This window comes from Agrilus planipennis, unplaced genomic scaffold (genome assembly GCF_000699045.2).
Source record: "Agrilus planipennis isolate EAB-ADULT unplaced genomic scaffold, Apla_2.0 scaffold6, whole genome shotgun sequence".
Lineage (NCBI taxonomy): Eukaryota > Metazoa > Arthropoda > Insecta > Coleoptera > Buprestidae > Agrilus > Agrilus planipennis.
This window is the reverse complement of record NW_020439302.1, coordinates 3577452-3592362: the sequence shown is the minus strand read 5'-3', so window position 1 is coordinate 3592362 and position 14911 is coordinate 3577452. Positions and strand designations below refer to the sequence as shown.

The window sequence follows — 14911 nt, the reverse complement described above, 5'->3', positions numbered from 1 at the left end:
AATCTATCTAAGATATAATACATTCTAACGACTTATAAAAGTTAAAAATAAAATACCTGTAAGAGACAAAAAAATCTATAAAATTTCAAGGAGCCCCTTGTAGCCACCCTATCCACACAAAACATTAATTTTGAAAGCGTAAACAAATAATTAATTTAATTTAACAATTACACCAAAAAATCAATTCAGAAACATTTTAAATATCAACCTAAGTTATGATTATAAAGATATAACAGTTTATGCAGTAAAAAACAAAACACATGAAATTTCAAAAAAAATACAATAAAAAGCAAAAAAGAAACTGATGTCTTCGTTCTTCCTAGGAAATACGTCATTATCTGAAAGCAAATAGTTCAAATTAACAGGACTAACGCCAAATACTAATAGCTTTGGTATTATTGCCTATTATGCCTATTGTTCCTATTCCAGATAACCCACTGTACCCTATCTGAAAGGAACTAACGCTAGAGTAGACTCGCGAAAAGTGTATGACACTTTTAAGGACGTTTTTAAATTAGGGGTTGAAAGTGCATCCCGGTAATTTCTAACAGTTAATTTATATTCACTGATGCCTTAGAACAACTTTAGGTCATTTTCGAACTTTCAACTTGTTTAATAAGGGAGAAATTAATTTATTCATAATTAAAAACGACGTTCTTAAATTGGGGGTTGAAAGTGCGCCCTGGTAATTTCTAACAGTTAAGTTATATTCACTGATGCCTTGGAACAACTTTAGGTCATTTTGGAACTTTCAGCTGGTTTAATAAGGGAGAAATTAATTTATTCATAATTAAAAACGACGTTCTTAAATTGGGGGTTGGAAGTGCACCCAGGTAATTTCTAACAGTTAAGTTATATTCACTGATGCCTTGGAACAACTTTAGGTCATTTTGGAACTTTCGGCTCGTTTAATAAGGGAGAAATTAATTTATTCATAATTAAAAACGACGTTCTTAAATTGGGGGTTGGAAGTGCACCCAGGTAATTTCTAACAGTTAAGTTATATTCACTGATGCCTTGGAACAACTTTAGGTCATTTTGGAACTTTCGGCTCGTTTAATAAGGGAGAAATTAATTTATTCATAATTAAAAACGACGTTCTTAAATTGGGGGTTGGAAGTGCACCCAGGTAATTTCTAACAGTTAAGTTATATTCACTGATGCCTTGGAACAACTTTAGGTCATTTTGGAACTTTCGGCTCGTTTAATAAGGGAGAAATTAATTTATTCATAATTAAAAACGACGTTCTTAAATTGGGGGTTGGAAGTGCACCCAGGTAATTTCTAACAGTTAAGTTATATTCACTGATGCCTTGGAACAACTTTAGGTCATTTTGGAACTTTCGGCTCGTTTAATAAGGGAGAAATTAATTTATTCATAATTAAAAACGACGTTCTTAAATTGGGGGTTGGAAGTGCACCCAGGTAATTTCTAACAGTTAAGTTATATTCACTGATGCCTTGGAACAACTTTAGGTCATTTTGGAACTTTCGGCTCGTTTAATAAGGGAGAAATTAATTTATTCATAATTAAAAACGACGTTCTTAAATTGGGGGTTGGAAGTGCACCCAGGTAATTTCTAACAGTTAAGTTATATTCACTGATGCCTTGGAACAACTTTAGGTCATTTTGGAACTTTCGGCTCGTTTAATAAGGGAGAAATTAATTTATTCATAATTAAAAACGACGTTCTTAAATTGGGGGTTGGAAGTGCACCCAGGTAATTTCTAACAGTTAAGTTATATTCACTGATGCCTTGGAACAACTTTAGGTCATTTTGGAACTTTCGGCTCGTTTAATAAGGGAGAAATTAATTTATTCATAATTAAAAACGACGTTCTTAAATTGGGGGTTGGAAGTGCACCCAGGTAATTTCTAACAGTTAAGTTATATTCACTGATGCCTTGGAACAACTTTAGGTCATTTTGGAACTTTCGGCTCGTTTAATAAGGGAGAAATTAATTTATTCATAATTAAAAACGACGTTCTTAAATTGGGGGTTGGAAGTGCACCCAGGTAATTTCTAACAGTTAAGTTATATTCACTGATGCCTTGGAACAACTTTAGGTCATTTTGGAACTTTCGGCTCGTTTAATAAGGGAGAAATTAATTTATTCATAATTAAAAACGACGTTCTTAAATTGGGGGTTGGAAGTGCACCCAGGTAATTTCTAACAGTTAAGTTATATTCACTGATGCCTTGGAACAACTTTAGGTCATTTTGGAACTTTCGGCTCGTTTAATAAGGGAGAAATTAATTTATTCATAATTAAAAACGACGTTCTTAAATTGGGGGTTGGAAGTGCACCCAGGTAATTTCTAACAGTTAAGTTATATTCACTGATGCCTTGGAACAACTTTAGGTCATTTTGGAACTTTCGGCTCGTTTAATAAGGGAGAAATTAATTTATTCATAATTAAAAACGACGTTCTTAAATTGGGGGTTGGAAGTGCACCCAGGTAATTTCTAACAGTTAAGTTATATTCACTGATGCCTTGGAACAACTTTAGGTCATTTTGGAACTTTCGGCTCGTTTAATAAGGGAGAAATTAATTTATTCATAATTAAAAACGACGTTCTTAAATTGGGGGTTGGAAGTGCACCCAGGTAATTTCTAACAGTTAAGTTATATTCACTGATGCCTTGGAACAACTTTAGGTCATTTTGGAACTTTCGGCTCGTTTAATAAGGGAGAAATTAATTTATTCATAATTAAAAACGACGTTCTTAAATTGGGGGTTGGAAGTGCACCCAGGTAATTTCTAACAGTTAAGTTATATTCACTGATGCCTTGGAACAACTTTAGGTCATTTTGGAACTTTCGGCTCGTTTAATAAGGGAGAAATTAATTTATTCATAATTAAAAACGACGTTCTTAAATTGGGGGTTGGAAGTGCACCCAGGTAATTTCTAACAGTTAAGTTATATTCACTGATGCCTTGGAACAACTTTAGGTCATTTTGGAACTTTCGGCTCGTTTAATAAGGGAGAAATTAATTTATTCATAATTAAAAACGACGTTCTTAAATTGGGGGTTGGAAGTGCACCCAGGTAATTTCTAACAGTTAAGTTATATTCACTGATGCCTTGGAACAACTTTAGGTCATTTTGGAACTTTCGGCTCGTTTAATAAGGGAGAAATTAATTTATTCATAATTAAAAACGACGTTCTTAAATTGGGGGTTGGAAGTGCACCCAGGTAATTTCTAACAGTTAAGTTATATTCACTGATGCCTTGGAACAACTTTAGGTCATTTTGGAACTTTCGGCTCGTTTAATAAGGGAGAAATTAATTTATTCATAATTAAAAACGACGTTCTTAAATTGGGGGTTGGAAGTGCACCCAGGTAATTTCTAACAGTTAAGTTATATTCACTGATGCCTTGGAACAACTTTAGGTCATTTTGGAACTTTCGGCTCGTTTAATAAGGGAGAAATTAATTTATTCATAATTAAAAACGACGTTCTTAAATTGGGGGTTGGAAGTGCACCCAGGTAATTTCTAACAGTTAAGTTATATTCACTGATGCCTTGGAACAACTTTAGGTCATTTTGGAACTTTCGGCTCGTTTAATAAGGGAGAAATTAATTTATTCATAATTAAAAACGACGTTCTTAAATTGGGGGTTGGAAGTGCACCCAGGTAATTTCTAACAGTTAAGTTATATTCACTGATGCCTTGGAACAACTTTAGGTCATTTTGGAACTTTCGGCTCGTTTAATAAGGGAGAAATTAATTTATTCATAATTAAAAACGACGTTCTTAAATTGGGGGTTGGAAGTGCACCCAGGTAATTTCTAACAGTTAAGTTATATTCACTGATGCCTTGGAACAACTTTAGGTCATTTTGGAACTTTCGGCTCGTTTAATAAGGGAGAAATTAATTTATTCATAATTAAAAACGACGTTCTTAAATTGGGGGTTGGAAGTGCACCCAGGTAATTTCTAACAGTTAAGTTATATTCACTGATGCCTTGGAACAACTTTAGGTCATTTTGGAACTTTCGGCTCGTTTAATAAGGGAGAAATTAATTTATTCATAATTAAAAACGACGTTCTTAAATTGGGGGTTGGAAGTGCACCCAGGTAATTTCTAACAGTTAAGTTATATTCACTGATGCCTTGGAACAACTTTAGGTCATTTTGGAACTTTCGGCTCGTTTAATAAGGGAGAAATTAATTTATTCATAATTAAAAACGACGTTCTTAAATTGGGGGTTGGAAGTGCACCCAGGTAATTTCTAACAGTTAAGTTATATTCACTGATGCCTTGGAACAACTTTAGGTCATTTTGGAACTTTCGGCTCGTTTAATAAGGGAGAAATTAATTTATTCATAATTAAAAACGACGTTCTTAAATTGGGGGTTGGAAGTGCACCCAGGTAATTTCTAACAGTTAAGTTATATTCACTGATGCCTTGGAACAACTTTAGGTCATTTTGGAACTTTCTACTCGTTTTAATAATAGGGCAGAATTATATTTACAAAAATTAAATTTAAGTACAGGACAAGTAAAAAATAAAAATTAATCCTACCTACCTGAATGCAAATTTCCCAATGTAGTGTCGATGAGCTGGAAAGGACAATTCTGGAGTAACGTTGTAGTGTCCACCTCCATAGGCTGCAGCCCAAAACAGCGAACATAAGAGAAAACTCTGTTGGCGAAATGTTCGAAATATCTACTCCTTAAAACAATTACGATTTTATTTTACAATTGATAATAAAAAATGTCAAATCCTACCTTTTTTTATACATATGTATGTCTAGAGGACAGTCGAAAATATTCTGTGTAAGGACAACTTGTTTCGAATGCAGCATCTGAAAGAAATTGTTTATAATATACCATATTGTTAATAAATACATATAATGTTTAAAGCTTATGTTTTGTTTTTTTTTTTATAGCAAACTATAGATATGACCCATAACAAGTTAGCTGCCGAGGTATGCTTAAGGTACCCCAAAACAATAAAGTAGGAATGACTTCATAACATTTTCAACTTATTATAGGTACATGCTATACAGTATACATATAGGTATAGAAAGCTATTAAACATTAAAGTGAAACTAACATTAAGTCGTCTACAGATATCCCCAAATCAATGATGAAAAATTGTTGCTGCTGATACGCCCTAGTCGGGAATTGTACCCGGGCGACTGCTTTTGCTCACCAGTACTCTCTTAATAAGTAGGGGCCCGGGTTCGACTCCTGGCGAGAGCGTGACAGCAACAACAATTTTTCTTCATTAATTTGGAGTAATCTTTAATGATTAATATTGAAAATTTATTTCGTACTTATAAATATCTAGAAAGCTCTATTACTTACCCTAGTAAGATGTTTTCTTGGTGCAAATCGTTTATAAAACATATTTATGGCTGCTTCTTTTTCTTGATTGCTGTAGAAGAGACGAAGCCCAAGCCTTATTAATGCCATTAAAGAAGTCTATAAATGTCATGGTTGCAATTAAGTTGAAAAATTTTAAGAAAACAAGCTTCTCCGGTTTGCAATCTTATCGATAACTTCATTCTAGATATAAACGTGAAGTTGAATTAATATATGTACATACTTTACGTACCTTAGTTTGATTAGTACCTACAGGAGCCCCCTTTGTCACAGAATGCAAATGTATCTAATGTAGATTATAAAACGAGGAACAGTCAGCAAATAAAGTCCAATTTCTCATACAGATTCCAAATTGCACTCTAAATGAAAAGGCTACGACGAATTTACATGCATCACCTATAGGAAATTTTTTAAATATAATATAAAATTTGTCGAACGTTTGGAAAGGGGCAAGCCACCCCCGTTATAAAAAGGTGCAAGTGTGATCAATGTATAAAGATGTAATTTAAGCTTTTGAGAACCAGTTTTTTAATGCAGATTCAAATCTGGTCTTTAAATACCTGAGAGAATTGTGACCACAATAAGTTTCATTTAATAAAAGAATTTAAAAAAAGAGGTTGCTGATATGAGATGGTTTTTAATGCCGTTTACCTTTAATTATTTCATTTCATATGTATCAGTACATTTATACAGGTGAAAACAGATGTTCTAATGTCGCTGTGTTCGAGTATTTAACCGCGCGATGGCGCCACAAGTTATAATTTAAATTTAAAATACAGAGGACGTAAAGAAAATTGAAGTATATACCAGGAATAATCAGAAAGTTTTCGTAAAAAGTTTTTTTTGCAGTGAATATGACAATAAAGCGAGCAGAAATCATTTGTTTTTATCACAATTTAGCACTTTGGAGTTAAATTATAACTAACGTAAAATTAAATCTTAATTTTGAAGTGAAAGATAAAAGTTATTGCAAATAAGTTTTAAAAATTATTTCATAACTTTATTACTTTACTTAATACTTTAATAACTTTGCAATAAGCTTTTTATCGACATTTTATGAATAAACAAATAATTCACAAACATCGTTTTAAATAAATAATATTCATTAAAAACAGTTACTTCAGCTACAATTTTGTTTAATCTGCGTATGTACCTTGAAAATTTTGTATGGGAAAAGATAATCTCAAAATTATAAAGGGAAAATTAGATAATTTATTACTGGCGCCCAAGTTATTATTAATGAAAATTTACCACATTTAATTGAATACTGTTTTGAAAATCAACAGAATAAATTAAAACGAAAATGTACTACAATTATGAAGCTGAATAAATGCTGGAATTTGATAAATTTATTAGGAACGTATAAAATCCTATAAATTCAGAGCAATAAAAATCGAATAAAAAACCTATCAACACTTCATAGGAAGCTAACAGTGGATGGGATAACAAATGAGTGTTGCAGCTTGAAAAACGAGCAAGGCCTGCTGAGATCCTGTTCCCTCCCGTGTCAGGCCATTACAACTTATAACACAAAAGCAACGACCTCTCGACAATGGTTCTAAACATTTTCGAAGGCCATGACGAATATAATCTACTCAAAATGTTCAAAAGGGTTCAATAACAAGGGTTACCATCGGCCCGCCCTCATTTTAAATTGTCAACGCCTCTCATTGTTGAATGCCCCACCCCAAGTAGAGCTACATACAAACGGTATTGGATGAAAACGACTGCGCATATCACATCTTAACGCTATGATTGGTTGCTTTTTCATATGCCACGCCTACGTATGAATCAGCCTCTAGAATTCTTTGCCGATTCTGAACCCAACACTTTTGACAACTACTGGATTTTTCTATTTACGAAAAACCACCGAGTATAAAAAGATCAGGGTATTATAAATCAGAAGAAGTTAAAAAGTACCAACGTTTAATGTGAATTAAAAAAAAAGAACCTGGAAAAATTTATAGACAAGAAATGGTGTTCTATAACTCCTTTGCAGAATTTAATTTTCAATCAATTGGGCCCAAAAATTGAAAATAAATGCAGATGTCTTTAAAACGTTTAACTGTTTCACTTAGAAAGGAGTTGGTCATTATTTTATGAGGAAATGGATAATAGAGTCGTTTCAAACTTGTTTAACTGTGAGACAGCGTCCCCTATAAGACACTTTTACTGGCAGAGGGCACCAGCGTTGGCAAGGAATACCTGAATGAGAGATCTGAATGATGAAAACATCATTGAATAAATTATTGAATACGTACTGCGTTTAGAATATGCCTAAATGATTTTCTTCAATTTCCTGAAGATTATTCCTGGAAAATTTTCTGCCCAAATAAAATATCTATGATAAAAATCATATCTTGACCAAGAGAAATAGCTTTTTCTCGGATTAGTTCTGGGGTACCGCAAGGATTGCATTGTGGCCCTTTACTATTCAATATTTTCGTCAATCCACTGTCCTTCTGATGATCTCAAAGTTTCTTTTTGTAGCAAGTCTGCAAAACGCAGGTACTTAAAATAAATTCGGGGAACTTTTGTTAAGTTAAATAATTAACACATTGTGTTAAGTTAAATAATTAACACATTATACCTACTTTCTTTCCCCATGATATATTAAGATTAAATTAATATATATGCTCAGCAGTGAAAATTCTGTTACGTATAGATAAATGCTTTTAGTCCTTTCACTCAACAACCCCTCAGGTAGTGCCTACTTCCTGGGGAGATGGAAGAGAACCTTTCGTAGATATGGGAATCCCCTCGTCAAACTCACACACACCAAATGAATGAAACGCCAGACGGACGAACTATTTCGAGATCATTTTGTTTTGTTGCTTTACCTTTATTCATTCACTTACCTTTCTAATACGCGCCCTTATATGTAAACCCTTACTTTTCACAGATAATAATCTAACAGGTGAAAGAAAAAACATCGCCGAGATCATTGAAAATAATGTACTTTATTACTCCGTGTATTTTTAATAAAAATAATAAGTAGTAATAAAATCGGTGGTGATGTTGTTAAATGCCTAGCGAGAAACAACAAATATTTTTTTATAGGAAATTTAAAAAAGGAAGAAGAATTAATGTGGATGATCGGACAGGTATGTGTGGTAGGTATTATCAGTTCACATAACTTCGTTATTACATCTAACTTTTTACAAAATTTTTACAAGAAAAAAAAGTTAAACATAACACAAATTTAACGGCAACACAGACAGATAGACAATTATTATTATCAATAGTAAATAATATTAATAGATAATAATAATAATAATAAAAAGTTGTTGTCTATTATGAATAATACTTTTCGTATGCGTCTACTACTAATAAGTAGACAAATTATTTTAAGAGGACCCAAACGAAATCGGTTCGATCAATTTTTAACCTTATCATTAGACGTAGCGATAAGGTACTGTTATCAACGCCAATTAAATAATAATTACGAAAATAATAATAATAATAAACAAATGTGCACCTAGAAAATATACCTACAGTAAATATAAATAAATGACACAAACACATAGGCATTAAATAATAATAATAATAATAATAATAAAACAGGACGTAGAAGTAGACAGTGGTAGTAAAATTAGACAGTAGTAAGTATACCTATGTTCCCTGTAAACAAGGATAAAAAACACTCCGTTGTTATTATCCTGGACAATATTATTTAGAAACAGATACATAATCAACAACAACGATCGTCAATTCTCTTTGCTCAGTATCTGACCTTGTTTCTGGGACAAACTCTGTAAATATTTTTCGTACTGGACAAGAGGACTCGGATTCATATTCAACCAGTTCTGCCTGTTTTGCAACTCGAAGTGTCTCAGAATCATGGCCTGATGCAGAGCGGCCAGTTGATTGTGTGGTAACATGGCCAGATTTATAGGGAAATTGAAATTCGCGGTCAACTGAGCCAAATTTTGAATGTTATACTTTTCCAAAATCTCATTCGGGTTCATGGTGGAAGCGCCACCGTTGTTGTTGCTACTGCCACTGTCATTTTTAGACGACGATTGTTTTTGACTATTAACACCACCAGAACCACCAACACTTCCGGAACTATCTTTAGCTTTTGGCGACGCTGCAGAAATTTTGATAGCGTCACTGGTGGAAGAAGAACAGGTGCTTTTCGGTGACGCGCTCAGTCTAGGAACCTTGGCGGCCGGTTCGTCCCCTTTGGACGACACTATGCAAAAACCCCCGGATGTAAATAGACCACCCGCGGCACTACCCGTTGCTATTGTTGTTTTTACACCCTTGTCACTACTGTTAGCACAAGAATTAACGGAAGATTTCGGTGACAAACTAAACGGAGGCGATACGGTATTAAGTTTTGGCGTTGATCCAGTCTTTGGGGATGAAGTTTTCACTTTGGAATCAGTCGGGGATGTTGTGGTAGGAACTTTAGAAGTGTCTCCGTTCCTTTTCGGACTTGGGACACTGATTTTGGGAGACAATTTCGGCGAGTTGTTTTGAGTCACAGACACTGTGTAGTTGAGTCCCAAACTGGCCGAATGTAAATTCGATAAAGTCTGTGTCAAACGTAGGGGAATACTGCTGGGGGTGTAGTTTGGTGTGGCGGTGGCCGAAATATGCCTCGAATACGTACTGGTATTATTTGTAGCTGTTTTGTTTTGTTTGCTACTGTCTTCCGCCGATTTTGTTTGCTCCAGTTTCGATTTCTTGTACAACTGCGTGGCGATCTCTAGGATGTTCTTCTTCGTGCTGCTATTAATTAGACCACTGCTCGAAGAATTACTACTGTTGCTATCCGTCGTCAAATCCAACGCGATCTTTTGGGACTCTTTTTCATTTAATTTATTGTTACTGGTCTCGTTTGTACTAATAGTAGACGTTTTATGTTTACTGTCTTCTTTTGGAGACTTTTCTTCTTTGTCGACACCATCGGTGGAAATACACCAATTAGATTTTTTGATAGATTCTTCGAACATCTTCTGGAACGACTGATTGGCGATCAACGGGGCAAGTTTTATGGGAATGGTGGTAGTAACCTTCTCTGGTATGTAAGTAGAAGCGACCACCTTTGTAGTCGCCGAAGGTTTGTTCTGAGTGCCTTTTTCAAGTACGGAGGTATTTGTTGTACTGGTGGTTTCTTCGGTGGTTTTTGGTAATTTGTTTTGGATCTCGCCATCTCCTTTCGGAACGTTTTGGATACCGTTTGTTGAACAAGAAACTGTGATGTTCAGTTTCGGCCTTTCTCTATACTCGTCATCTAATTCTTTCGAGTCTTTCAAAAGCTTTTGTTCTGTGTCGGGCAACTTCAGAATTTCAATGTAGTTCTTAACCGGTTTGACCGGGGGTAGATTTTTGTCCTCTGTGCCTTCTTTGATCGTTATTGAAAGCGACGAGGGGATGTTGATTTTGCAACTGTCGAAGAGAGATTGTAAATCTGTTTTGTTACACTTCGATTTCGGGGATGATTGTTCCACGATTTTCGACACGTTCGTTGCACTCTGGTGAACATTTGACACCATTTGACGGACCGTAGGGTTTGAGATGTTTTTCGATTCGGGCTTTCGTTTGTTTGGCGACGTTTTGCCGGCCAAGGACTTTTGTTTCTTTGACGCCCTCTCGTGTTTCATGGGACTGGAGGGTTTTCTCTTTTGGGCAGACGATGGACCTCCTAAGTTACATTTTTGGATTTCCAAATCCTTTGAAAAGGATTCTGGGGTAGTTTTGTGGTTGGTGATTGAGTTTCGCTTTTGTGGTGATAGAGAACTTCTGGCAGTCAATTCAAACGATTCAAGAAACTTTGATTTTTCCGGATCGACTTCTAGTGGCTCGGAAGAGGATTCAGGAGGTGATGTGAAGTCATTGGCAGGACTGTGATTTTTAACATCACATGATGGATTTATTTCCACTTTATCTTCTATACCCAATACGTTCTTCTTATGATTTTGTATACTGTTATGTTTTGGCGATAACTTCCTTTTCGATTCGGTTAATTTATTATTAATTGTTTTATTACTATCAATCACAGGCTTCTTCACCAATTGCTTGGTGATCTTCAGTCCTATTGGTTGCCCATTTTTGTTGGACACCTGTTGAACCTTCGTTATTATCTCCATGTTACTATTACGGTTCAAAGTAATCTTTGTGTACTCCTTAGACAGTTTTTGGCTGTCTAGTTTTATCAAATCATTTTGAACGTTTCGAACAACTTTTAGTTCTTTAGTCGTTTTATCCATTTTCAAATCATCTTGAACGTTTTGGACAACTTTTACTTCTTCAGTTGTTTTATCTTTGTTCGAATCATCTTCACCGTTTCGGATAATTTTTATTTCATCCGATTTACGTTTCGTTTCGTCCAATTTCGCGATTCCTTCGGTACATCGCAAATCAATTTCAAGTTTCGTCGATGGTTTCAGTTTATCTTCAATTTTATTTTCAGATTTTTCGTCTAACTTTTGACTAGATTCGATGCCGTTATCGTTATTCGTTATTATTGTCTTCGGTAAAACTGAAGTGTCTTTATCAATTTTGTTATCACATTTAGCATTATCACTATTGACGCTATCGAAATTCAGTTTTTTATTATCACCGGTTGTCTTGATTTTATCTAACGTTTTCCTTTTTGGTTTCGGAGGTTTGTTGATTTTCATGGGGAAGGACGAAATCTCAACGTCTTCCGAAACGTCCATATTCGTATCTAAATCTATTATTTTGAAAAAGAACTTCATCGGTTCGTTCTGAAAATAAAAATGCGCAACTGAAGAAAATGTTCTTCTTCAAAACCTTACGAGTTAATGTTTTAGAGGTTTCTTCATCAAGGGGTGCAGGGTAAAGCATGCGAAATGGAAACAGAGTAGGTAAGTTTATCACTATCAGAAGAATTTACCAATATTTACTACTGATTAGAAATGAAAATCGAAATTACACAATTTATCAAATCAAATAAATTACGTCTTTTAGAATTTACCTATCAACACAAGAAAACTGAAACATCAAACAATATTTCGCTCAATTTAAAAGTAGTGGCGTAACTATACCACCTGAGGCCCTCCCTTAATATAAAAAGCTTCACATTGTAGTTTCAACTTTATAAATTACGAAGTAGATATCTATCCTTAAGTACTAAGTTTTCTCGAGACCCTAATAAATTTCTAAAAAATTTAGTACTCATTTGACTCTAGCGTACCGCATAAACGTCTTTCAAAAATAGAAAGCGGGGATTTCCCGAGTATCACCATCAAAGAAATGCCGCGGCCAAATGTTGAACTAGTGGATACATGTTAAAATTGAGCAATATCACTTTCTTACGAACATGTTAAATACAAAATGCAAACACTTCCAAGGAGTTTAGAATTTTTTGGACTTACAAGGTATTCCTGGAACGTTTCTGTTCCCTTTCTAAGCTTTTAATACCTTTATTGGCCAATCTGAGCAACTCCATTTATCATTTTATATAATGTTTGATAGGTGATACTAGCAAAAATTTTAATGGCAAAAATGTATTTTGCATTTACAAATAGAAAATACGTTTGGAAAAGTATTTTAAATAAAATACAAAATAGAATGAAATAATTCGATGTGGTCTGTATTTTGTCGAAACTGCCAGACGCGGATCGCGATTTCGATCTCCGACAGAACACAGACCAACTTTTACCTGCTGTCTTGACAGCGCATTTTAGAAAATACCACAAATGGCACGGTAAACGCCATCTGTAGTACGATGCTACATTTTAGGATTAGGTACGTATGCTCCAACAAGGTCCATTTAAATATACGGATATCTACTTGTTGAAACGAATCCCGGCGTAGCTAACCTCAACGTGATAGGCACGTTACCATAATCGAATAAAATAATTCGAAGTGGTCTGTATTCTGTCGAAACTGCCAGACGCGGATCGCGATTTCGATCTTTTTGGANTCGTACTACAGATGGCGTTTACCGCGCCGTTTGTGGTATTTTCTAAAATACAAAATGCTTTTCTCAAAAAAATATTTAAATGCAAGACAAAAATAGGTATTTTTATTTTGTATTTGCATTTAAAATGCAAGAACATCTGTGTTCTTGAGGACCTAACTTAAATATAAAATTAATATTTTTACCAAATTTTGTAATTAATGTTAGGTTTCTCCAGTCTTCACGGCCTCTCAGACCGGGGACCGGTGGCATTTTGCCCTACTGTTACGCCACTGGTAAAAAGACTAAGCAATTCTGACTTGTTTTGACAAAACATACCCTGACTTTTCGATCACGACCCGTAGATGTAATTCCTGCACTATTGTACAAACTGGAGATACGTAAAACACGACAATCGTTTCACTTCAGAGTGAGAGAACAGAAAAGGAAAAAGAGAAAAAGAGCAAATAATAACGGAACGAAGAAGAAAGATAGGTGGACAGAAAGCGCAGAGCGGAAAGACAAACAATGGAGAAACTACTAACAGAGCAGCTGACTCACCCTTTTCCACGAATAAATGTACGCTATGTCTATTAGGGTGTAGTGGTCCGGCAAAGGCACGCGTTTGTACAAAATTTCAATCTGAAAGAGACAAAAAAAAATAGTAACAATCCGGAACAATAAAGGCGCCTGCAGATTAGACAACGATCCACTAAAAACAACCCCAATTAAATAGAAAGAGATATTTAGGTACCTATATATGTCCACGCTATACAAGTACCTTATACACAATCCTAATTACATATTTGTTTATTTAATCGATCAATGCCGAAGGATGACAATTGCGCCTAGCTTCGTTTACATGCTGCTGTGAGCGCAACTTTTACATTTAAAACGTTAAAAAATGTAACTCCAAAAAAAAAAAAACAAAACAACACGTGCAACTCAGTACACGTTGAAGAAGTGAAACTTCTTTTGCGATCTCTATACCTTTACAACGAATAACTAACGATTGGTGAAAGAAAGAGAGAGTACGAGAATTTTCAGGATTTATGTTTTCCAACATATTTTATCTTTAGAAGTATTACTTTAAAATACGTTTTTATGTAATTCAATAACAAAAAAATGGTCAAATTAAGTATTATTCATACTTTAGTGTCAGACCGACACTGGTTTACACGACCGAATCCGAAACCGAATTTCGGCAACGGTCTCAGTTTCGGCCGAAACCGAAACCGAAACCGAAACTTCCTTATAAGGATCATGTTTTGAGAGAAAAATAAAGAAAACGCTATTATAATCAGTCAGTTTTATTTTTTTATCTTTAAATCACATAGCTCTGCAGTCTTCGACATTTTCACTTATTGATAGTCAAATCAAAATCAACATAACAACCCCTCATTTAAGGAAATACTTTAATTGCGTCTTAAAAATACTTAAAATAGGTGAGATGTTTATTTGAGTAAGTATAGTAGACTAGACTCATTTTTCTTTTGAAGATTATTCATGCTTTTTTTTATCTATGTCTACTAATCTACTTCGCTTGGATGGAATTTAACGCGCCGAACATGACCGAGCAGAGCGCGAGAACTCCCGAACGCAGTTTCGGTTTCGGTCGTAGTTTCGGCAGGTTTGCCGCCGAAACCGAAACTAAACCGAAACTCGTTTTTTTGCCGAAACTCGACCGAAAC

General features: G+C 34.8%; 2 protein-coding genes across 5 annotated transcripts in view; both read right to left on the bottom strand.

The window, feature by feature from the left end:
- Nucleotides 1-237: 237 nt before the first annotated feature.
- On the bottom strand, nucleotides 238-7862 carry LOC108744784. The gene is made up of 6 exons (XM_018480710.2): nucleotides 7606-7862; nucleotides 5594-5740; nucleotides 5327-5527; nucleotides 4745-4821; nucleotides 4543-4688; nucleotides 238-338 (listed from the first exon to the last, which is right to left on the bottom strand). Exons 3-6 carry the CDS (start codon nucleotides 5432-5434, stop codon nucleotides 238-240), a joined length of 432 nt encoding a protein of 143 aa, XP_018336212.1. The 5' UTR covers nucleotides 5435-5527; nucleotides 5594-5740; nucleotides 7606-7862.
- Nucleotides 7863-8151: 289 nt separating this feature from the next.
- LOC108745263 (polycomb group protein Psc-like) overlaps nucleotides 8152-14911 on the bottom strand; it is a 134868-nt gene continuing 128108 nt past the window's right edge. For 3 of the 4 annotated variants that reach the window (XM_025978346.1, XM_018481409.2, XM_018462898.2), the window contains 2 exons: nucleotides 13782-13862; nucleotides 8152-12063 (listed from right to left, as the gene is read on the bottom strand). In XM_025978346.1, the coding sequence (XP_025834131.1) occupies nucleotides 9052-12063; nucleotides 13782-13862 (3093 nt within the window). In that variant the 3' untranslated portion in view covers nucleotides 8152-9051. The remainder of the gene's footprint in view (nucleotides 12064-13781; nucleotides 13863-14911) is intronic. The other variant, XM_018481418.2, reaches the window with a different exon arrangement.

Bases quoted from the DNA above. Each gene is read 5' to 3' on its own strand.
- LOC108744784 (XM_018480710.2), bottom strand. From the start codon at position 5,434: ATGGCATTAATAAGGCTTGGGCTTCGTCTCTTCTACAGCAATCAAGAA. The intron at 4,689-4,744 runs GTAGGATTTGAC...AATTGTTTTAAG, and splicing joins ATACATATGTATAAAAAAAG to GAGTAGATATTTCGAACATT. The intron at 339-4,542 runs GTAGGTAGGATT...ATTTGCTTTCAG, and splicing joins ATTGGGAAATTTGCATTCAG to ATAATGACGTATTTCCTAGG.